Source organism: Bacillus rossius, chromosome 1, assembly GCF_032445375.1.
Source record: "Bacillus rossius redtenbacheri isolate Brsri chromosome 1, Brsri_v3, whole genome shotgun sequence".
Classification (NCBI taxonomy): domain Eukaryota; kingdom Metazoa; phylum Arthropoda; class Insecta; order Phasmatodea; family Bacillidae; genus Bacillus; species Bacillus rossius.
Genome location: NC_086330.1, coordinates 110,536,062 through 110,557,727, shown reverse-complemented (window position 1 = coordinate 110,557,727; position 21,666 = coordinate 110,536,062). Strand labels below are relative to the sequence as shown.

The 21,666-nt window shown below is 38.0% G+C and overlaps 1 protein-coding gene across 7 annotated transcripts in view; it reads left to right on the top strand.

The window, feature by feature from the left end:
• Positions 1-21,666, top strand: part of LOC134542087 (tyrosine-protein kinase Src64B) — an 87,880-nt gene that overhangs the window by 57,183 nt on the left and 9,031 nt on the right. For all 7 annotated transcript variants that reach the window (XM_063386053.1, XM_063386028.1, XM_063386038.1 and 4 more), the window contains exons 9-10: positions 14,964-15,117; positions 19,942-20,073. In XM_063386053.1, the coding sequence (XP_063242123.1) occupies positions 14,964-15,117; positions 19,942-20,073 (286 nt within the window). The remainder of the gene's footprint in view (positions 1-14,963; positions 15,118-19,941; positions 20,074-21,666) is intronic.

The following is a 21,666-nucleotide window of genomic DNA, read 5'->3' as shown; positions in this document are numbered from 1 at the left end:
TTGTAGTAAACAAACCATTCAAAGACTGTTTGCACAGACAGTATACAGAGTGGATGATGTCTGATAAGCCGTTGACACCAGCTGGTAAACTGAAGAAACCCTCACTTTGTTTGCTGGGAGATTGGATACTGACAGCATGGAACAACATTTCATCCGATTCCATAGTAAAGGGTTTCCATAAGTGCTGCATATCCAACAATCTTGATGGATCTCAAATGATATCTTATGGGAAAATCTTGAAGGAAGTGAAACTGATGCCAGTAGTGAAACAGATGAATCTGAAAGTGACTCAGACTAAGTTAATATGTTCAAGACTTTGTAATGTATGTAAATAATTTTATTAAGTGGATCTTTCAAAACATAAAACAATATAAGTACAGAAAATTATCTTTTTCATGTTATGTAAAATGTTTATTTATAGCTTGTTATATACTATTTTCTGGTTTATAAAGGTTAAAAAGTTGACCTCGTCTTGCATTCGAGTTGTCTTGCAATCTGGTAAATACGGTATTTACTAAGTAAAAGAAAGAAAAAAAAAATGACAATTCTACAGAAATGTTTTGAAGAGTTTTTATTTTTCCTTCGCTGTAGTGAGTGTTTTTGGTGGAACCGTGATAAAATACTTCATTATTTAGAGGCTCAAGTACATAGGTTAATAGCATTTTTGCGGGATCTAACAGCTGATTTGTTACAATGTGGATTTTGTTATAAAGGAATTCGTTGTATGAGGTTTTGCTGTATTAATATTGAATACTGAGTTTATGTTAAAAATTTTTAATTTGATTGAATTTATACTTTACCAACCATTTTTATATCAATCCAGACATTTTATTATTTTTTTCTATTAATTATTTGCAAGCAAATTTAAATTAATTTTTTTATATCGCCAAGTATGTTTAAATTCTAACGCGTGCATATAAGTAAACGCACCCCCCCCCCCTTTTTTTTTTGCATTGCACTTATCATCTCGCCTCACTAACACAAATATACCCCTGAATAAGTTGGCCCCTCACTTATAAAGGTTTCTATATTAACTATTAAAACTAAAGCACATTGATGAAACACAACCAAAATAGCCAATCATTCAATTGATACCTCTCAAACTATGTTGACGATGCATGGTGCTCCAGATGCCTTAAGTTGATTCGGACGTGTCCATCATTAAATCCTGTTGATAGGGGAAGGTAATGAGCTGTGAGCTGTATACTCTGTTTCACCAAGACCAAAAAACACCACTGAAGAAACAGTTTTGTACTATCTCATTTTTATAAGCTCATGTTGTCTAATAATTGTAATGATAAAAATGAATAAAATGTATACCGTATTTAAAAAAAAAATAATGTAGGTTTTTCTTTCTAGGATTCTAGATTTACAATATTTTTCAAAAAGACTCAAATTAATTTTTAAAATGTTTTTTTTTTTTATATATCTTGCAAATAAAAATATTGCAATAATTTTATGATTTATTGTGACGAAATATATTTTTTATGTTTAAATTTCTAACTTTTAACTTTAAACATACAATAACTAACTTCTATCAGATAGTTTTCTAAACTTTCCCAAGTATGGATATGGGGGTACAGCAGATAGAAACACCAAATGAAATCAGGATGTAGACTGTGTGCATTAGCAAATTTGCATTAGAAAATTTTTGGTCCAACAGCTGTCAAAAGCTTGTGACATGGCAGGTGCAGGTGGAATGTGGTTGAGTTTGCAAAGCGTCACAACACTGTTCCAATGCAGTAAGTGTTTGATATTTCATAAGTATCTGTGTGTGTGCGTACACGTGCATGCATGCGTGCGTGCTTGAGTACCATTTGTAAAAAAAAATGCCCAATAAATTGTTAAATCTGCTGAATTTGACAGTTATATTGGCAAATGGTAAGCCATTGTAGGCCTTGTGCACAGTATCCACAGTTTTGTATCCAGTCAGAGGTTTCAAATAAAATCTGTCGCTGGATCCTGATTAAAACACAGTGTTATGTAGGAACATTCCCTACATCCACCACTCGTATAGAATATTCAAAGTATCTAAATTTGCTAGAAACGTTCACCCGTTTATTCATCAGTTTAAAGGTTTACAGAAAAATAAAGGTCTTGAATGCAAAATTGAAATATAGAGTTATTATTCTATTTAAATCATGATTACCCATTTAAAACCTCAGTATTCTGAATATTTATTACCATCCATGAAATGTTTTTAATTGGCCACCAGCTACAATGCTCTAGGGTGTTTGTTTAGCATTTCAGGAAACATTTTTTAGACATCAATAAATTGTTTATATCCTGAACATGTGAATATGAGTGATAGACCCAATAAAATCCTAAAATTCTAGAATCTCATATTTTAAAAAATTGAGATTTGAGGAAAAATATTCTAAGAAAAATATTAGAGGGAACTTAGTAAATTCATAAATTCAACCCTGACAAGTCTGATGTTTCAACAAGAGTGGCGGTTACCGTGTTACCGGCACGGGGACCCTGGTAAACTTTCTCCAGACAGGAGGTGAGGTCCTTTCTCAGGCTCCGTGTCGTTGGGGTAGCCCAAACAGGGACCTCGATGGCTGCAGGGGAGTCACCGGTCCCACTCACTGTAGCTGCACGACCACCCGGTTCTTTGTTCGGACGTGGTCAGGGCTCCCCTCTTTGGCCAACCAGACTAGGAGGGCTTCCTGCCTGTTTTATCCCCTCCGGTAGCAATAGGTAGAGACCGGAAAAATTCGCGGATTAATTTCACGATATGATAGAATCCAAACAACTGTACCTTTATATTGCTTCTCTGATTGGTTCACAGTTTATCTGAAGGACTTTGAGCCAATGAAAAACCTTCAACCAAAAAAGCATCGAATCGCAAGCGTCCCAGTAGACAGGTATCACGAGTCAGTAGCCAATGAGCAGCTGGCATTTGACCGAGTGTGTAGGGGATTATGGAGTCTATCCTAGAGGTCATCCAAAGCGCGAATTTTTCCAGTCTCTAGCAATAGGGCATGAGGGCAGGCGGGTAGAAGCTGGGAAGATGTGAAGTTAGGGGTGATTGCAGCTGCCAAGGTCCAGTCGACCAGACACACGGTGTGCTGTGGTTTTTAGCATCCCAAACTGACTACCCTGTCCTCAGGTGTCACTGCTTTCCTGAGCATACCAATGATGCTGGATACTTGAAGTCCTGCTCGAACGTAACAATGGCGGTGGATCTGCAGTCGACCGTTTCACTGAGCGAACCAATGTCGCTGGATATCCGGCCACTTAGAGGAACTACCCCACTGCTGTGTCAGTCAGTGGAGGGCGGGGTGTGGTGTGAGGGTCGAACTCAGGTCACCAGGATGTTTTACCTGCTCCTTCCCTCGAGATGGCCGGGTGCCGGTGAAGAACTTGAGTGGGTGACAGATATACAGCAGAATAGAATGAGAGGTAGTGCTCTACCCTACAGAGAGGCGTAAATATAGTGGTGGGACTTTATTTTACGATATAAAATACATCTGCCTCCCTCTGGTCAGCCTTAAAGGGTTACTCTAAAGTGCCCTAAACAGGCCCCACTCATGATCAGCGGACGTTGTCGGTTGCAGCGTTCGGAGGCGGTAGGCGTCGTAAAGCGGCAGCTGAGTGCACTCTTTGATACCGTCAAGGCTAGAGGGGGGTGTAGGGCGAGCTGTAGCAGAGAAGGGATGAAGGGTAAGGTGGCGGTCGGCACACCTCTGCTCACCCTGGCTCACCCCTCTTGCTAGGCTCTGGAGGGGTGGTGAGTTGCCAGCCTCCAGGCACCAGCAAGGTGGCGTGTGCATGTAGGGTGTTTTGGTGGGAGAACTGATGTCGGTGCCCGTTGATAGTGGCGTGGGCACGTGACAACGTTATTGACTCTTTATTTCCGTCAATCAGAAGGGAAGTTCTCTCAATGTCTTTTTTTTTTTTCCTGGTATGATGAACAAAAACAGAATTATTTTTTTCTTTAGCTACGTATTAAATAATACATTGAAAAAATTATTGAATTTTTTCAAATTCTTGTTAGTTATTACAGAGCTTAAGGCAGGAAATATCAAAATTAAAAAAAAAATAATAATAATGCAAGGGAGTCTTTCAGTACTCACCAGTGATGTGTAAGCATCTAACTCAGTAACAAGAAGATTAATGTATTTTCATGTTGCAAATAAACTTATAATAATATGTATCTCTGCACAAAATTTAACGTAGAATTCTTTAAAATAATGCCAAGTGTAATAAACATACAAAAATTGTGTTTTCAAATACATCTCTTGATGCCGGAGCAACTACATCAACTATTGAAAAATTTGATTTGCAGAGTGAAATGTTAAACTATATAATGAAATGGCTCTGATAAAACGAAGAGGAAAAAACTTGAAAAAATTCTAAACCCCGAATTTAAACCTGATTTTCAACTAGGAATTTTATTAAAATATTGCCCATCTTGTTAAAATTCATTAAACAGATGATATTATAATGTTTCCCTCTGTCTCTGTGAACTTTGTTTTACACCATCTGCCACAGATGGCAGCACCGTTGTGACACATTACCGTTCCATGTGACTTCTGTTCCATTCATGAAATGACTCCTACAAAATGCTGTATATCAAGTGGTAAGATGTTTACTCATAAAAAAAAATTTAAACTGTATGTATTGTAATGTTGCAGAACCCTGCCCTCCTAATTAAATAATTTTCTTTTAAACTTCTTTTTGTATAGGTAAATATAAATAAGTCAATGTTTTTAGAGTGGTGTGTATATTATGAGACAGTATAATCAGACTTTATGGCTTTTAATATATGTTATTTTCACTTGCTATGTGTTTTAAGAATGTACCTTGCATTTTAAGAGGCCGTGTCACAAATTTGCGCTCCTATCTATATCAATGTTATTTTAAAAGGCAGTTTTTCTCAAAGTCTATAAGAGGTAGGGGCCGGAAATTTTGCCTACTGAAAGTATACAATACATTTAACATAACCGCTTTTTTCAAATTTAGTTATCATATCATATATTATTTCTGTGATGAAAATAATATTATCAATATTTTGATTTGTCCAGATACATTGAAATTTTGCTTATATTTATAATTATTTAGCAAAAACTGAAAACGCCATTGAAATGTATTGCACATTACCTTTCGATCAGTGTCTTCATGATCATGATGGGTTTATAAACCTGGGTGTAATCAAGTCTTTAACTATTACATGACAACATTTATACTTAATAATTTGGAGATATGCCTTTTCTATCCTCAGCCCCTGAGCTTTTACTATCTGGTCTGGCGACCGACCTGACACTCTTCAACCACCCCAGGGGTCTCCGATTGCACATCTTATCAAAAAAAAAAAGCTGTTCGTTCATTTGTTTTTGTGTTCGAGCGAAGGTTTACTTCTCCATAAGTGCCACAGACTTCACACATTTATGCCAAGGGAATATTCCGCTGATGTGACGCCATACGAATGTATTATTTGCGACCATACAACTTTTTTGTTTGTCATCGGGAAAATGACGCCGCAGTTTGATTTTTTGTGGTGATATAAAATAAATTTTCTTGCTAGGGAATGTTCATTTTGAATTGAGCATTTTTAAATGTCAGCGTAGAATATGCTTATCTGCCCATTTTGTTTCTTTCCATAATAATGAGTAAAGTTAACATTGTCATAGACATTTTATTATATTCGTTTGCCGTCCAAGTACAAATGTCACACTATATCGCACGTAATTATATTTTTTACTAATTTGTTAGTTGTCATTTTATTTAAGTTATAAATAACAGTAATAAAAATTATTTTTTAATAGTCCAGAATAGAGATTGAGTTATTATTCATTTAATAGGGGTTTAAAATATGGTACTACATACATATTTATATTATCTTGTTGTCTTCTTTGTAACTTTACTGGAAGAATGGCATTTGGTATGTATGTTAACTCACAATGAAAATACTTCAGAAGTACTCAATTAACAGTGAACAACCTAGGGCCTATACTAATTTCATTATGTTCATGAAATATAATTGATATTACTAATAATGAACTGTATGTGTTTTGCGTAGAGATATCGTACGAACTGTATGTGGTACAGACCAACATTAGCTAAGACTCTGTAAATAAGTAATTTCAGTTAATGTGTAGAGAATATTAAAAGTTAGAAATAATGATATATATATAAAACAATGCAGAGTTATCAGCATAAAAATAGAAGTTGTTTTTACGTAGCGCCTACTGGAATGTATATTTTGTGTTGAATTATGTGGTATGATTAGTATTCTCTTATTGTAAGTGTGTTTTGTTAAAATCTTATAAAACATCACTTACTGTTCAAGGATTTTCATTTTTTTTGTGATGATCTTACTTAAACAAGTTTTAATTATATTACACATGTATATTTTAAAATCATTTTAATGTATACTTATAGAATTGTAATAGGCTTTATACGGACTCTCACGATGCATGTGAGCATCTATAATTAATAGAGACCGGAAAAATTCGCGGATTCATTAGGCGATAGGCTAGAAATCAAATACATATACCTTTTAGATGATTTTGCTATTGGCTTACTGTTCATCTGGACGAATCTCAACCAATTATAAAACACCAACCAAAGATGGATCGAATCACAGACAAACAAGCTGAGACGACTAACAAGTCAGCAGCAAATGAACTGCCGTTATTTGCCCGAGTGTACAGGGGAATGTGCAGTCTATCCTGAAGGCCGTCGAAACCGCGAATTTTTCCGGTCCCTAATCTACATCAATATTATGGCCGTTTCACAAGATCAAATATTTATTGAATTCAATCTTTTGCATTCATTGTACATGATTTTCGATATGTACATTAAATTCAATACAAATTGAAGATGTTACTCAACTAAGCTTATTCTTATTAACTTATAAGTATTTTGTTTGTTCAGTACATAAAAGTAAAAGATTCGTTATTATTTAAATAATGAGCATCTTTAAGCAATAACGTTTTCAAAATATTTACATAAACATAATGGAATATATTTTTTAAATACTTTATATCTACGATCACATCAACGGCAGTATTATGTAATCAATGAGGTAATGAAATATCTTGAAAGGATATTTTCTTCTCTGTAAAGTAAATTTGTAATGCAGCCCTCTTAATGTTAGTCTTGTGAGTTATTTCGTCTTCTAATATGCTACAGCAATGTATAAAATTAAGTTTTGTTAGTTTTTTAGTCTTGTGTAATGTTAAAGTGTAATGTGATAAATTCAATAATTTTTTTGTAAGTTCGTATTCATAAAGGTAGGCTACATATCGTATTAAGATAAATAGTAATATTTGTAAATTTAAATTCTTTGAAACAACGTCGATAAGAGGTTCACCTACCTCTGTTAAACTGTATGATGGTGCATTGTAAAAAATTAGGTAGTCTGACTTAAGTGAGATTGTATTTAGATTGTGTGTGATGCATATGCAATATATAAGCATATGCATTTATGTTATTATCCTTTTAAAACGTTACATGATGAATTTCGTATACTTTTTAATGTCAACTAACATTATTTTTCACGGACTATTACATCCAGATAAAGAATAATTACCACATGTTTAAAGATTAATTGTATTCCGATACGTTTAAAGTATTAAAATTTTTAGTTTTAGTTTTAGATACGACTCATACTACATTTGTTAAAGTGAGGTTTCTTGATTCTGAATCCCTGCATCCGCAATTTCCTAGTGAGCCGCCGGTCAGATTGTCATCCTCTTAGATTGTCGAGGAACCAGATACATTTTTCGTCGAGTAAACTCGAGCTGTCAACCGTCCCACTAATCCTGTGATAAGGGTATAGTAGCTTTATCACGCGCTGCGGCTACAGTTCCTTCGGTTGAAAAAGCCACTAAATCTCACTGTTAAAAGAGAGAACTTCTAGAGCAGAATATTGGAAATAAACATTTACTGACACGGCCTCTTAACGGACATTTTCTATCAGTACTATTTTTTATGTAATTATTCACAAATGAGCCGCTGTACTAGATTTTTGCATGTTTAGGCCTACTTTTTCAGATTATTTCTAAATGATTCGTATTATAATTATTATTCTTAATTTTTATTAACGTGTTGTAATATAATTATAAATCACGGGACTGTGTCTGGGCTGGAGTGATGGTTAGAAAGAGAGGCATGAGAGGCCTGTAAGTGGAAGTGAGAAAGAAACAGTGCTTCCCCGCCAACCGAGATAAAGACGGTAATTTCCCTCCTGTATGGGAACTGAGTGATAACTGCTCTCTCACGGTGTGGGAGAGAGAACGAGAATGGGAGTCCCCGATTTCGAGGTGAAATTGAAAAGAGACTGATCAGGGGAAGCCCAGAGTTCTGTATGTAAAAGGTTTTTTCATGTATTGTAACTTGTTCTGTGATTGGCTTGTATCTGTAAGAGTGAATGGAGCGTGCGTGTGATTGGTCGGTGAGGTCATGTGACGTCTACTCCCTGCGTGGAGGAGACGAGTTCATGAGATCACCAGTCGTCTGTCGAACGCTGGACGAGTAGGTCGCGTTCGATGGCTTCTCGCTAAATTATGTAATTTACGAATAGATCATTTCACGTTGGTGGTCGGAGCCAGGCCTATATTTAAATCAACCTAATTGTCTTTTTTTTCGTTTTTTGATATAACTGAATTAGAAATTGCGGCCACCTTCGTAGGCATGTTGGCTCGGGGCGGAATTCGTTTTCGCTGGGTGCGGTTCTCTTCGAGGTCGTCCTGCAGCAGTAGCTGCGCTCAGTCGCCGTCAGTCGCGATGCAGCGCCACCTCCTTTCATTTCCCCTACTCCCACTCTAGGTGTCTTGTTCCCCCTCCACCGCCTCTCATCCTTCCCCTTTTTTCCCTCTAGATTCAACACTAGCGACATCTGTGATTTTAGTTCTTTTTAGAGTATTTAAGCGGGCTCTCAGCTCTCTATAGTTGCTGTCTGCCCAGTAGGTCTAAGGGGACAGTCCGCCGGTTAGCGCTAACGAGTTACGTCTACACTCAGCGTCGTCATGCTGCCCGAATACGGACTGACCGTCATGAACCTAGATTCGTGTTACGTAGATCTTGAAACCGTAAATCCGCGGCATAACATTTTGCAAAGTAAATGCTGGTAATAGTGACGGCGATCGCTGAGTGTTGGGCCCGCCATTATTTGTATGCAATTTATATTGTTAGTTCGGCTCTCTACAACTGCGTGTTGTGCGCCAGCACTATTTAATTTAGCTTGCTATTTCGTTATTACTCAGACGTTAGCGCATAGCCGGTGTAGGTAACATATACGCTTACATATTTACGAGAACACTGTAAACCAATCCCTATGTACGTTAGGAACGTTTCCGCAACATGTTACGTATAATCATAAGGGAATATGCATTTAGCATTGGGTCTACACATAGGCGGACATAGTTTTGCTTATGCTTGTTGTAAAGGAAGACATTAAAGAGCAGTTACTATTACCTTGTGCCGTAAAAGTAAATCAAATATGTACAACATTCGTACTTAGTAAATGCACAGCATTTAAAGAGATATATATATATATAGGTTATACCCAAATTGTAAAGATTTGTATGTAAAGAAATGATGCTGTTAATGGTTGTAAATACAAATAAACTTATATTGATGATAGACGCATGTATTATTGAAGCACCATATAAACAAGATTTAGTTATACACACAACAATGGCCCATGCTAAGGGATTTTAAGATCTCATTATTGTTCTTTGTAATCGAAGCACTGGTAGTCAAACTGCAGTTTTCTGGCGTTTGGCTGCAGTCCCATTTTCTTGTACTTGCAGTAAAACATTACTGAAGGACTCAATCTACGCGATTATTTTACGGTAATTTCTCGTCATGCGAGCTACCAGCAGTTGTTCGACGGGCAGATGTATGTGGACTGAATGAGTAACTTCTTTTGAAAGTGTTTGGAATCGTCTGTGCAACATTCTATTAAAATAAAATAAAAACATCAAAATTTGCAATCGGCGTTGAACTGTTTATTTTTGTATATAACGAAACGTTATAGTATATATGCTTGATGTTATTTTCATTATAGCATTTGAATTGGTAATTGCAATACTAATTTTTTAATTGCAATTTTTAATTTTTATATCTTTTGAATTACTAATGATTCAAGTGAGCATACTTAAAAAAGAGTTTTTATGTTGCCGTCGTCCGGGGTCTCGGGCTCGAGTCCCGGTGCGGCTCCTAGCGGGAATGGCTGTTGTCGATGTAGTGTTTCCGGGTGGGCGCCAGACTAGCTCTGTTTCTAGTCGATAGGTGGGTCGTGGGGTCGGTTGCCCTGCGTGGCCCACTAGGACCGTCGGCGGTGTTGCGTGGGATATGAGGAATTCCCTACTTGGTGGTGATTGGGAGTCGTATGGTTAATTGATTAGGCACTGGAGTAGTGCAACAAATGACGTGCGTCGTTTATTCATGCGACTGTGGGTTTGGTGTAATACCGTTGATTACACACCACATCGTACAGAGGGTGACGTCACACAATACAGAAGTTACACAATTACACAAAGTTGTCTGAAAAGTTACGTAATAAGGCGTGACACAAGTTTACAAAAATGTTACGTGATGGTGCGTTGCACAAGTTTACTGAATGTTACGTGGTGGCGCGTCGCACAAGTTTACTAAAAAAACGTTCCAGGTTCAAGGCGTCGCACAAAATTACTAAATGTTACGTATTAGCGTGGCACTAGGCGGTTCTGAGCCTGGTTACCCAAAAGAGGGGTGAGGGCGATTGGAGGCGGCCAATCCCGTATATCAATGTCTCGAGGCGGTGTTCGTGTCCACTGTAGTGGAGCGCGGACCGCAGCTAAATTCGTCCAAGTTCCCTTACGGGGTCGTGTCAGCGCCGGGGCGACTGGTTTTAGTTCAAGTTCTGTGGTTCGGGAGGCGGCCCGTGCCGTATGCTGAAACTACTCCGCAGACCAAGTGTGGTGCAGGGGGTTTTAAAAGTTATGCGGCCAGATTAAGTCCTGGACCAAAAATTGGACCGGGTACGCACTGAGAGATTAGTAAAAAGAGGTTTCGAGGAAGTGACTATAATTACCAGAAGTGAGTTCAATGCAGACAATGGATGATGTCTCTCCGTGGGACGTGCGTCCGCCCCGGTCCACGAGTCGTGCTGTACTGGCGTGATGTCATGGCGTCCGGCCGAGGCTCTGTGTCCCTCGCGCCAGGGTTGACCTCATTACGTTATTTTCTGATGTGACACGTTAATAAGAGATTTTAAGGGCGCTAAATTCCTACATTAATTATTAAGGCTAAATTAACATTACTCATCCCTTCTAAATTTAGAGTTAGTATGTTTACGAATTATGTCTTTTAAATTGTACGTCACACCAGAGACTGTTCGTCTCTCGCCGGGCTGCTCCGGTGGGGGGTAATAACGAAACACAAGGGGTTAATAATTATGTCACATGGGTTAATTAACTAATCTAGGCAGAAGGCCGCCAGGGGAACACTTACACACGTATCGACACCTTTACACACGTGAGTGCCCGGGCACTCCTACGTCGCACTTTCGTTAATCAACTTTTAATTTATACGTAATATTGTTTAATATCTGTGTGTGTTTTAGCAACGTGGTCGGCTGTAATGTCGGTCTGTTTATTAGGGGGCCGGGTTCTACCTTGGTTGCTGGTGGCTCGCCTGACTCGGGTGGGCCATGGCTAGGGGCGCGTTCCGTTAGCGGGGTCGGATGCTGGCGGTTGCAGGTCGGGCTTTAGGGTGGCCTTTGGTCGGACGACGTCAATGTTTATGAATTATAGAAAAAATCTTAGAGTTTTTTCTTCTCTTTCACAGTTTTCTACATTACATAGAAAAATGTCCCTATTATTTATCACATTATCTTCACTTTGAATTGATTTTCTTCTTATTTTGCACTGTTTTAAATACATATATAAATTTGTGTTTCAGTATGTTCAGCGTTACTATAGGTGTGTTAAATATGAAAAACCCGTAAAAGTCAAGGAAGTCAAAAGTGGTCAGGGAAAACCTTGAAATGCCAGGAAAACTTTAAAAGACCAAAGAAAACTATCAATTACCTGAAATAATAATCTGAAATAATAATTTCCTTTAGCACTGTAAAATTCTATATGTCCATAAAATAATTTTGACAAGGTGAGTAGTAAGCATTACGTGACATAAAAACTATACTATAAAACATAAACAAACCATACAAACTTTCTGGCTTAAAATAGCAAAATATCTTGTATTTTGTGTGCATAATGGTTGAAATATCATCTATTTAAGGTGCATGCCTACTTTGTGCAGAGCTTCAGAAAAAACTATGTGATTTAAAATGTGCTCAAGATATCGTAGTTGTGTCCATTTACGAGAAACATTTGAGGATACACTGAGGGGGATGAGTAGTTCTGTTTCCGTATTTTGTTTATAAACTGTACTTTTAGAAGCATGAAAAAAGCTAAAATGCTAAATGCATGTTTTCAGAATAATTTGTAGGCATGAAATACCCGGTACAGATTCTTGAAAGTACTCAAGGGACTTGCAACACACATGTATCATCTTTTCTCCACCATATAATGTTACGGTTACCACTCAAATATCATAGTTTCCAATGTAACAACCCAGGTTACTGCCCTTTCCACTTGTTAAATGGTTTAATTAACGATTTATTATGTTATTTCAATTTCTCTACCATGTTTAGGTTGTTTAATATAATTTATATAGCAGCTTTTTATTCCTTTTATGAATTATTATGTGTTTGCCCGTTGCCATATGGTTTATGATAGTAATGCACATTATTTCATTCTTTCTATGTTTTCTATTTGCTTACTTTATAGTGAATAAGCCCTAAGATCCTATTTTTACCTGTGTGTTTATTTGTGTGATTACGTTTTTATGTTTTTTGACGTATATTTTAATGATTGCTTGATTTTCTTTATTCATTATTGCATGTTAACATAATTTTCTTATGTTTTTTTCTCATCATTGTTCTTTGTGTTGAATGAGCTGATGCAATAGTTGGCAGACTGCGTAAGAATGAGAAAGAGACAGCGAGTTCAATAACCATGATAAAGGACTATGAAGTTCATCGGGTTGCTGTTGCCATGCGCTAGGTTTGGCTGGTATTTTTTCAATGTAATTTTGTGATTGGTTTAAAATGATTTTGCCATACTTAGTGATTTTTTCTTGTAATATCTGTTGAAAAAGCCTCTTTGTGAGGGGTAGGAAATTTGTATACTGCTATGGTTTTGTGAGGGATGTGTTGTGATTGGTTGGAAAGGTCACACATCAGCCACTTTATTTGGGTGGATAAGGCTGCATAGCTTTTGAGGGCGTACCGGTGTTAAGGTTTGAATACTGGTGGAAAATAATGGGCACCACCACGTGAGTGGGCACGTGGACCCGGCGTGAAACTCTAACTCAGGGCGTTACGTGGCCCGTGTGCGGCGAGATATTAGCCCTCCTGATTTTTAATGCAACACCTGTTCCTAACCGAGCCCGCTCTCAGCGTCGGGCACGCTTCTAATTAACCGCAGTGGGCTCTTAGGGCGTCCCACACGCCGCTGACTGGTTAAGGACCCACGTGGCCCCCCCGAACACAAAGACACGTGACTCAATTAAGTTGGTTTTTATTTACTCACGTTACACGCCCTTATACAATCCTTCCGTGATACTGTTATAAAACGCCCGAGGCACGAACTTCACGCCAAACACTATTACCGTTAACATCCTAGCTATTGCGTGCCCCGGGTTATTATTGAAAATAACATAAACTCTTTACAAAAATTAGCACCTCACATCCATGACCAGACCGTCTGTAATTATTGCTTATATGGTAGAAAACAGTTTAAATCAAGTTACATGCTAGTTCCTCCGTCGCCCGCTAGGGAGCGTCCTTGTCCGTTCTTGCACGTATTTTACTACAAAAACATCATAATTTAATTAAACAAAAGACACTCACATACATAGCCGTCGTAACACTATTTTGGGGCGAAAAGAAAAGGATTACAATACTTATTAATATTAATACATATAGTGGTGCGGCGCACTGCTGCTAAGTGCTCTCTTGCCGGGCTACCAACACACGCACACACGCACACACGCACGCACAAGCGGGGGGTTTGAACGGAGATGGTGGTGTTTGGGCGGTGGCATATCGGGCTCAAAGGGGGCAGCAGGCCCGGACGACGTCACTTTGTTAATTTGTCAGTGTCTGTACTGGTTACTGAGAGGTTGCATGTTGGGCGGTGGCTCACTGAAAACACATGATGTCCACTCTAGACCAGATATTTTAAGCTAGCGGAGGTGGTCTGGAGTCACATTATGCTTTGCTAAGACGATGACTGCTCCTTGCACATTCATAAACACAGAAAAAAAAATTGTCTTGTCAACAGTAGCAGGTTTTTAGGTATAAAATTCTGTCTTACTCTCTCTCAACACAATACTCACTGTTTTAAAACCACTATGAAACACATAGTAAAATTATAACTATATAAAGAACATTCAAATACAAAAAAATAGACTACTGAAATTCATACTTACATGCATAATAACCTAGCCAGCCAAGTGAAAGCCAGTAAAATTATAGTCAAGAGGCTTTTATGAATAATAAATATAAAAATTCATTACAAAAATATTGCTATTATTAAAATACAAATATAAAAAGCTAGGTCACTCGGACCTTGAAACTATATACTAATCAGCTGATCCACCTGAATGACAAAACGTATGTATTCATCTAAAAAATACTGGGGAGGGCAGGGTCTGGCAACTTTACACCGTATGCACGACAAGAAGACTGTGTGCCAGTCCACAGCCTTGCGCTTAGAGACGACACCGCGCTAGAAGCACCAGCAAGCATTGCACTTATCACCCCACCTCACTAACACAAATATACCCCTGACTAGGTGGGCCCCTTAATCAGAAATTACTGGACGTTATTTTTTTTGTCATAAAATGCTGAAGTTGTGCAGGAACCATGATGTTTCACTATGTTTGGTTGTTCCTGACAGGTTGCGAGTGGCATGCAGTACTTGGAAGGTAAGCAGTTGATCCACAGGGACCTAGCCGCCAGGAATGTTCTGATCGGCGAGAACAACATGGCGAAGATATGCGACTTTGGTCTGGCACGCGTCATCGAGGATGATGAGTACTGCCCCAGGCAGGGTAGGTCACTTTGCTTTGCCCTCTCTTGAAGCATGCTTGTGCATCGTGCATGCCTGTAGCAGTGTACTATAGAAACAAAACAATGTCTATGTCAAATTATATTCTCAAGTACAATTTGTTTCATTTTAAACACAAATACGATCTGGATTTGGCTTGACCTACAGATGAGCTGTCTTCTCAACTAATGTAGTCTTACACTAATAATGTGATAAAAAATTGAATGCTCAAATTATAATAGTAGTGCATCCAGAAGGTTACAGACTATTTATTTCTCTAAGAATATAAATAACTAGGGCTGGGCGATTCCACAGATTTCATTTCGATTCGATTCCGATTCAAATTACTGTAAAAAAATTGACATTTCGATTTCGATTCGATTCTTTAATTCTAGAGCAAATGCATAAGGTAAACAAGTGTAAAAAAATTTCTAACAATGTAGGCAAACATTCTTTAGTCTTTAGATATATATTCCTCAACCAATATTACAGATATTAATTACCCTAATTTCTTACAAATTTGAAGATAAATTCCCTCTAAACTGGTACTATGAAATAGTATACATTTCTCAAAAGCATACCTACAATTATCCATAAATAAAACAAATAAGAAATCAATTATTTCATTATCATTGACACTATGTTATTGCTAATTAGCATTTATGTTTTCATGTAAAAACAATAACTGTTCAACAACATCAGGCGAGAGACATTGCCTTCGAGATGTTACAATGTTTCCAGCAGCAGAAAACAAACGTTCACTGGGAACTGATGTTGCGGGAATGCATAGAAATCTCCTGGCAGCAACTGACAAATATTTGTATACAGTCTGGTTTTCTCTCCACCAGCCATATGTGTTAATATGTCTTTTCTCAACAGGTTCACTGAGGTATCTTGATATCTCATGCCCCACTGGATCACTAAATGCTTCAACAAAACATGATTCATTCTTGGCACATTGTTCCTCAAAATTATTCCAAATATTTACAGATGGCCCAGGCTGACATTCAACATGTCCTGTCTGTATGGGAATGCACTCTGCAGGCACATTAACATTCTTCGGAATATTAAGCTTTATAAAGGCAATTGCCTTTTCTCGTTCGTGAGCTTCAAGTAGAACTGCTTTAAACCTGGGGTCAAGAATTATGCCTGCGACATATTCTCCAGTCAGTTTAATATCTGCAAACCTTGATAACATAGCCTTAGACAGATTCCTGGCAAACGAAATTCCATCTCCCGACTCTGCTTTTGATACAAAACAATGTAGCATATTTCTTATACCATCTATGATGGGTATAATCATTGAAATTGTTGGGAAATTCTGGCTACTGAATTCAAGAGTTGCATGATTTAGAGGTTCAAGAACCTTAACTAGACCTTCAGCTAGTTTCCATTCACTAGAATTCAAATTGTCAATGGAACCAGATGATGCAGTTTCTGCTGAAATTGATTCTTTTTGTTCAACAAGTCTCTGCAACATGGCAAATTCACTGTTCCAGCGAGTGTCAACATCTTGAATTAACTCGTGTTCAGGTTTTTTCATTAAAACTTGAAGATCGTGGAGTCGTTGACGGGCTTGTGTGCTGCGCCTGTAGTGCCCTACAATTGCACGAGCTTTCTTGCAAAGGGGCTCAATTCCAGGCGTTTCTTTCTTTGCATCATTGATTGCCAGTTGTAACGTATGGCCCAGACAACTGAAAGAAGTCCAAGGTGGCTTTGACAATGCAGACTTGATGTTTCTGGCATTGTCCGACACAACATATACTGGTAGCGAGCTTGGAATGTTATACTTTTCAAACATTTCAGTTAAGGTATGTGAAATTGCAGTACCAGTGTGTTCACATGTAAATGGAGAATTTCCCAGTGGCGGCCTAGACCTTCTGAGGGGCCCGGATATCTTACCAGGAGGGGCCTGAATGGGGGTCTGGCAGAGGGAAAGGAATAGCCCCTGCAAAATTTGAAAATTAAACGGTGAAGGTACGAAATCTTTATCAATGTAGTGTGCTGTTAATGATAAGAAAGAATCATTACTTCGTGAAGTCCACATGTCTGTGGTTAAAGCTATGGAATTTACTCCGCCGTCAATGTCTGTTGCCAGTTTTGTTTTTATTCTTTCAAGATGATGTTCATAAAGATCTGGAATTACACGCCTTGCAAATGTTCTGCGGTCAGGCATGCTATATTTTGGTTCAACCAGTGACATGAGGTCTCTAAAACCTGTATCTTGGACCATGCTGAATGGTTGAAGATCTGTTGCCAACATTTTGCCTATTGCACTGGTAATGGAAACTGCTCTGGGATGATCGTTTGGATATTTTTCTAGCCTAGAAAATGCAGTTTGCAATGTCTGCTGGACATTTTTCTGTTTGGGTACAGATGAAGATGGAAGTACCACAGATTTCATTTGAGATTGCAATTTTAAAAATTCTGAATATACGTCAGTGTGTTTTGCGAGATGTTTAGCCATGCTGGTTGTGCTCCCATGAACTTGTTTAAGTTTGTTGCCACATGTTTTGCATTTTGAATGCGTTTCTGACACTTTTTCGTAAAATTTCCAAACCGCACTTCGACCTTTAAATGCACCTTTCACGTTTTCACTCATTTCTACAATCAGCACAAAGGTTGTTTTCACACTAGAAACTCAACACGGTATTGGACGTGACAAAATAAAATAAACATGATGGATCATTTCTCATTTCCACAGTACTAACGCTCTTGCATTTTCCATTAATGTCGTCGGCATCTGTGATACTGCAGTGAATGCATATATGTTAAGACAAAGAAAAAGAACACAACTACCACATGTGTAGCTATCAAACTTCCTAAAATAAAAAAAACGTATAAAAGCGGAACCCGTAACCAAAACAAAGTGGTTATCACAGATATAGTGCAACAACTGCACAGCTTCGATGGAAGAATCAGACTTTTTTATGTCCAAGCCGTGGTACTGAAGTCTGCCACCATTAGCGCTCAAGTTGCAGATGATTTGGCAGCCATTTTGTGGAAGTGTTGCATGCACGTCGGTATCATATCTATGAAGCTAAGGTAGTGTTTATTTACCGCTTTCTAGGGATGGGAAATATAGTTCTTTGGAAAGAACTAGTTCGTTCGGAACTAGTCACTTCAAAGACTAGTTCTTTAGGAACCGTTCTATTGAACTACATCGGTCGCGGACTGTATTGCGGTTTCCAAAATATTCCATACCTACATGACACCAACACAATCGTTACAGACTTTTTGTTTTATGGGCATTTCTTTTTCTATAAATAAAAGAGGCACACAGTAATCCGATGCTTGTAAACAATATCTCCCATTACAAATGAACGACTATCATATTGTTTTTCTTTCACTCAATTCTTACATTTTTGAATGTGTATTAATTTATTTTCTGCAAGTAATGTGCTTATTTTCACATGTGTACAAAACAAATTAATGGTATAATGTTTTCTCATCTGTGACAACCTAAGCTGATTTTTTTCGTATTGGGTAAGTTTTATTATGTTTCTTTAAATTTTAGTGTAGTTTTGTAATGTGTGGCCTATGTGTAATTAAAGTTTAATTTCAGATTGTATAGGCTATCTGAAATTTTCACGTAATTACACTTATTTACGTAACACGTTTTTTAATGCCAAAATGTAATGTAAATGTCTAAATAATATTAGATAAAAATTAAGAGTTCACGATCGTCAAACGATAAATCATTGCGCAAGAAAGAACGAAACGAAAATAATGACAGACAGCCTAACTACGCAATTAAATAAACTTACTGTGTGAACTATCTATGTCTTTGAACTATCTAGTTCAGTGTGTATATGTACTCCCTTTCTCTTCGGTCTTCGTAGTTCAGATCAGTACTTAGAACTGACGAAGCGATGGGGAAATATAGAAAAAGGGTGGGGGGGGGGGAAGAGACCAAATAAAGAACAAACGTAAGAGAGGGAAGAAAGCAAGAAAGAAAGACGTGGCATATTGTTTGACAGCGTTTGATGATGGGGGGGGGGGGGGGGGGGGGGGGGGATCTTTCGCGCATGCGCAGTAAGGACCAAACAGAGTAGGAGACGAGAAACACGCAAAGAACGAAAGAACGATTGTTTTTGGTAATAGCGAACTAGTCACCTAGGGATCTTTCGCGCATGTGCAGTAAGGACCAAACAGAGTAGAAGAGGAGAAACACGCAAAGAACGAAAGAACGATTGTTTTTGGTAACAGCGAACTAGTCACCTAGTTCGCTCGTCAGAACAGTTCAAAATGAACTGGTAGTTCGCAAACTACCCATCCCTACCGCTTTCGGTGATTGAGGTTATATTCACAGCCCAGAAATGAAACTTATTGGACGATTGGTTCGTAAACTTTCCAATTGCATAATTAATGTGTTTCTCGGCCGTTTGTAATGAAGATAATTTTTTTCCAATTTTGAACAAAATGAGTGTTGTTATTTAGAGGATTGGAGGTAAAAATTGCTTATGAATCATGAGTGTTTGACAGAAGTAAAGTTCGTAGATATGAAGAACGTCGCTAAATGGAATATTCGTTGAGGATTTACGTGCATAAAAAGTTTATGTGCAATTTAACGGAATGTGTGGAAATAGTCACCATGCAAATGACCTAGACAAAGTTCGAATTTTTCGAATCTTAATTTTAAAGAAGAAACAATTTCGATTATTTACGGAATCGAATCGAAATCGTAATTTTCGATTAATCGCCCAGCCCTATAAATAACTATTGGAAATATTTTAAATATTCATTTTAACTAAAAAATTTCCCACCGGATAAAGATGTGTGCAGAAAATTTTAAAATAACAATTGTTTAATTTTTTTTTTTTTGCAGGTTCACGTTTTCCTGTCAAGTGGACAGCCCCAGAGGCGATTGTGTATGGCAGATTCTCCATCAAATCAGATGTGTGGTCGTACGGGATTCTTTTGATGGAACTTTTTACCTACGGTCAAGTTCCATATCCTGGTGAGACTCGGCATGGAAGTATATTTTGTGTTTTCAGATGACATTGCCAAAAACACTCACTTATGTTACCGTATATACTCGTGTATAGCGCGCCCTTTTTTCCCCTCAAGTAAAGGAAAAAAATAAGGATGCGCGCTATACACGGAAAAAAAAATTTGGGGGGGGGGGGAGGCGGGGAGGAGTGGAAGTCGTTAAGTGACGGGTGACGTTTCTGGCCAGCCCCCACACATACGCACAAGCAACAAGGCCTCTGTTTCACACACACACACACACACACACACACACACACACACACACACACACACACACACACACACACACACACACACACACACACACACACACACACACACACACACACACACACACACACACACACACACACACACACACACACACACACACACACACACACACACACGCGCGCGCACAAGCTCGCACATCATGGTCTCTTGTTTATTTTTAGACCTCCCCCCTTTTCAGATAGCCAGCTCAGAAGTAGTAAAAAGAGAGAGAGAGAAAGAGAGAATGTTGTCACCAGTTCCCCCCCCCCCCCCCCGGTCCAGATTCTTCGCTTCCTCCATTCCTCACCGGTGAGTCATCAAGTTCTCCGCGCCAGCTTAGCAACGTAGCGCGGCACGCCTCCCTCCCTTCCTTCCTTCCACGTACCAGTTGTGACGATATAGCGCTTCATTATCTTCCCTTTAGACAGCAGAGTTTATGTATTTTCCTGACGCATCACCACACATCAATTTAAATAATCAGGTACCACTAAATGTTAGTAAAATTTATTTATGGGGAAAAAAAAAATTTCAATTTTTTTTCTTTGGAATTAGTTGCAAAAATCGTGGTGCGCGCTATACACGAGGGCGCGCTATACACGAGTAAATACGGTATTTGTATCATATCATTCTTGAAGATAATGATTAGAAAGAAGTTTTTTCAAAATAGTTTTGGTAATTGTGGAGTTATTTATTAACAAGTAACCCATATTTCAGACGAACAGACCTACAAACACTCCGATAGTAAAATTAGTAATATAAATTTAAACATACTACATATGAAAATTTTTTGAAAATTGGAAGATTATAGACAATATTTCAATAATTGTCTAGATTATATCTCTAGGACCTTATAGAATAGAGCAGAAATCATATCTTCGAAAATCTTTGTTAATTTGTTGAAATTTATAATTATCAGTGTTTTCCTCATTTTCAATTTTGATTTGGAAAAAAAATATTGATAGACCTCCATTATCCACAGATGATTGGATAACAAAAAATTTTCCATGGCCATTTTTTTTTTGCCACTCCATAGTTCCTGTAAAATTAAAATATCATTCTTTCTCCGACACCGGGTGTATTGGCACAATCAGGCCAGTCTCACATCCACTTAGCTAGGCCTTGCTCACATGCTGCGAGGGATGTACATACAGTCTGGTCACAAAGGTGGACTTTGTCTGCAATTCATGTGATGATCATATAATGCACATCGCGTAAGTTGAACATTGTCATTTGTAAAAATGTAAGTATGTATTGCTTCGTCACCTGCTGGCTGTTAAGAATAAAATCTAGAACTAGAAGATGTCAGTTT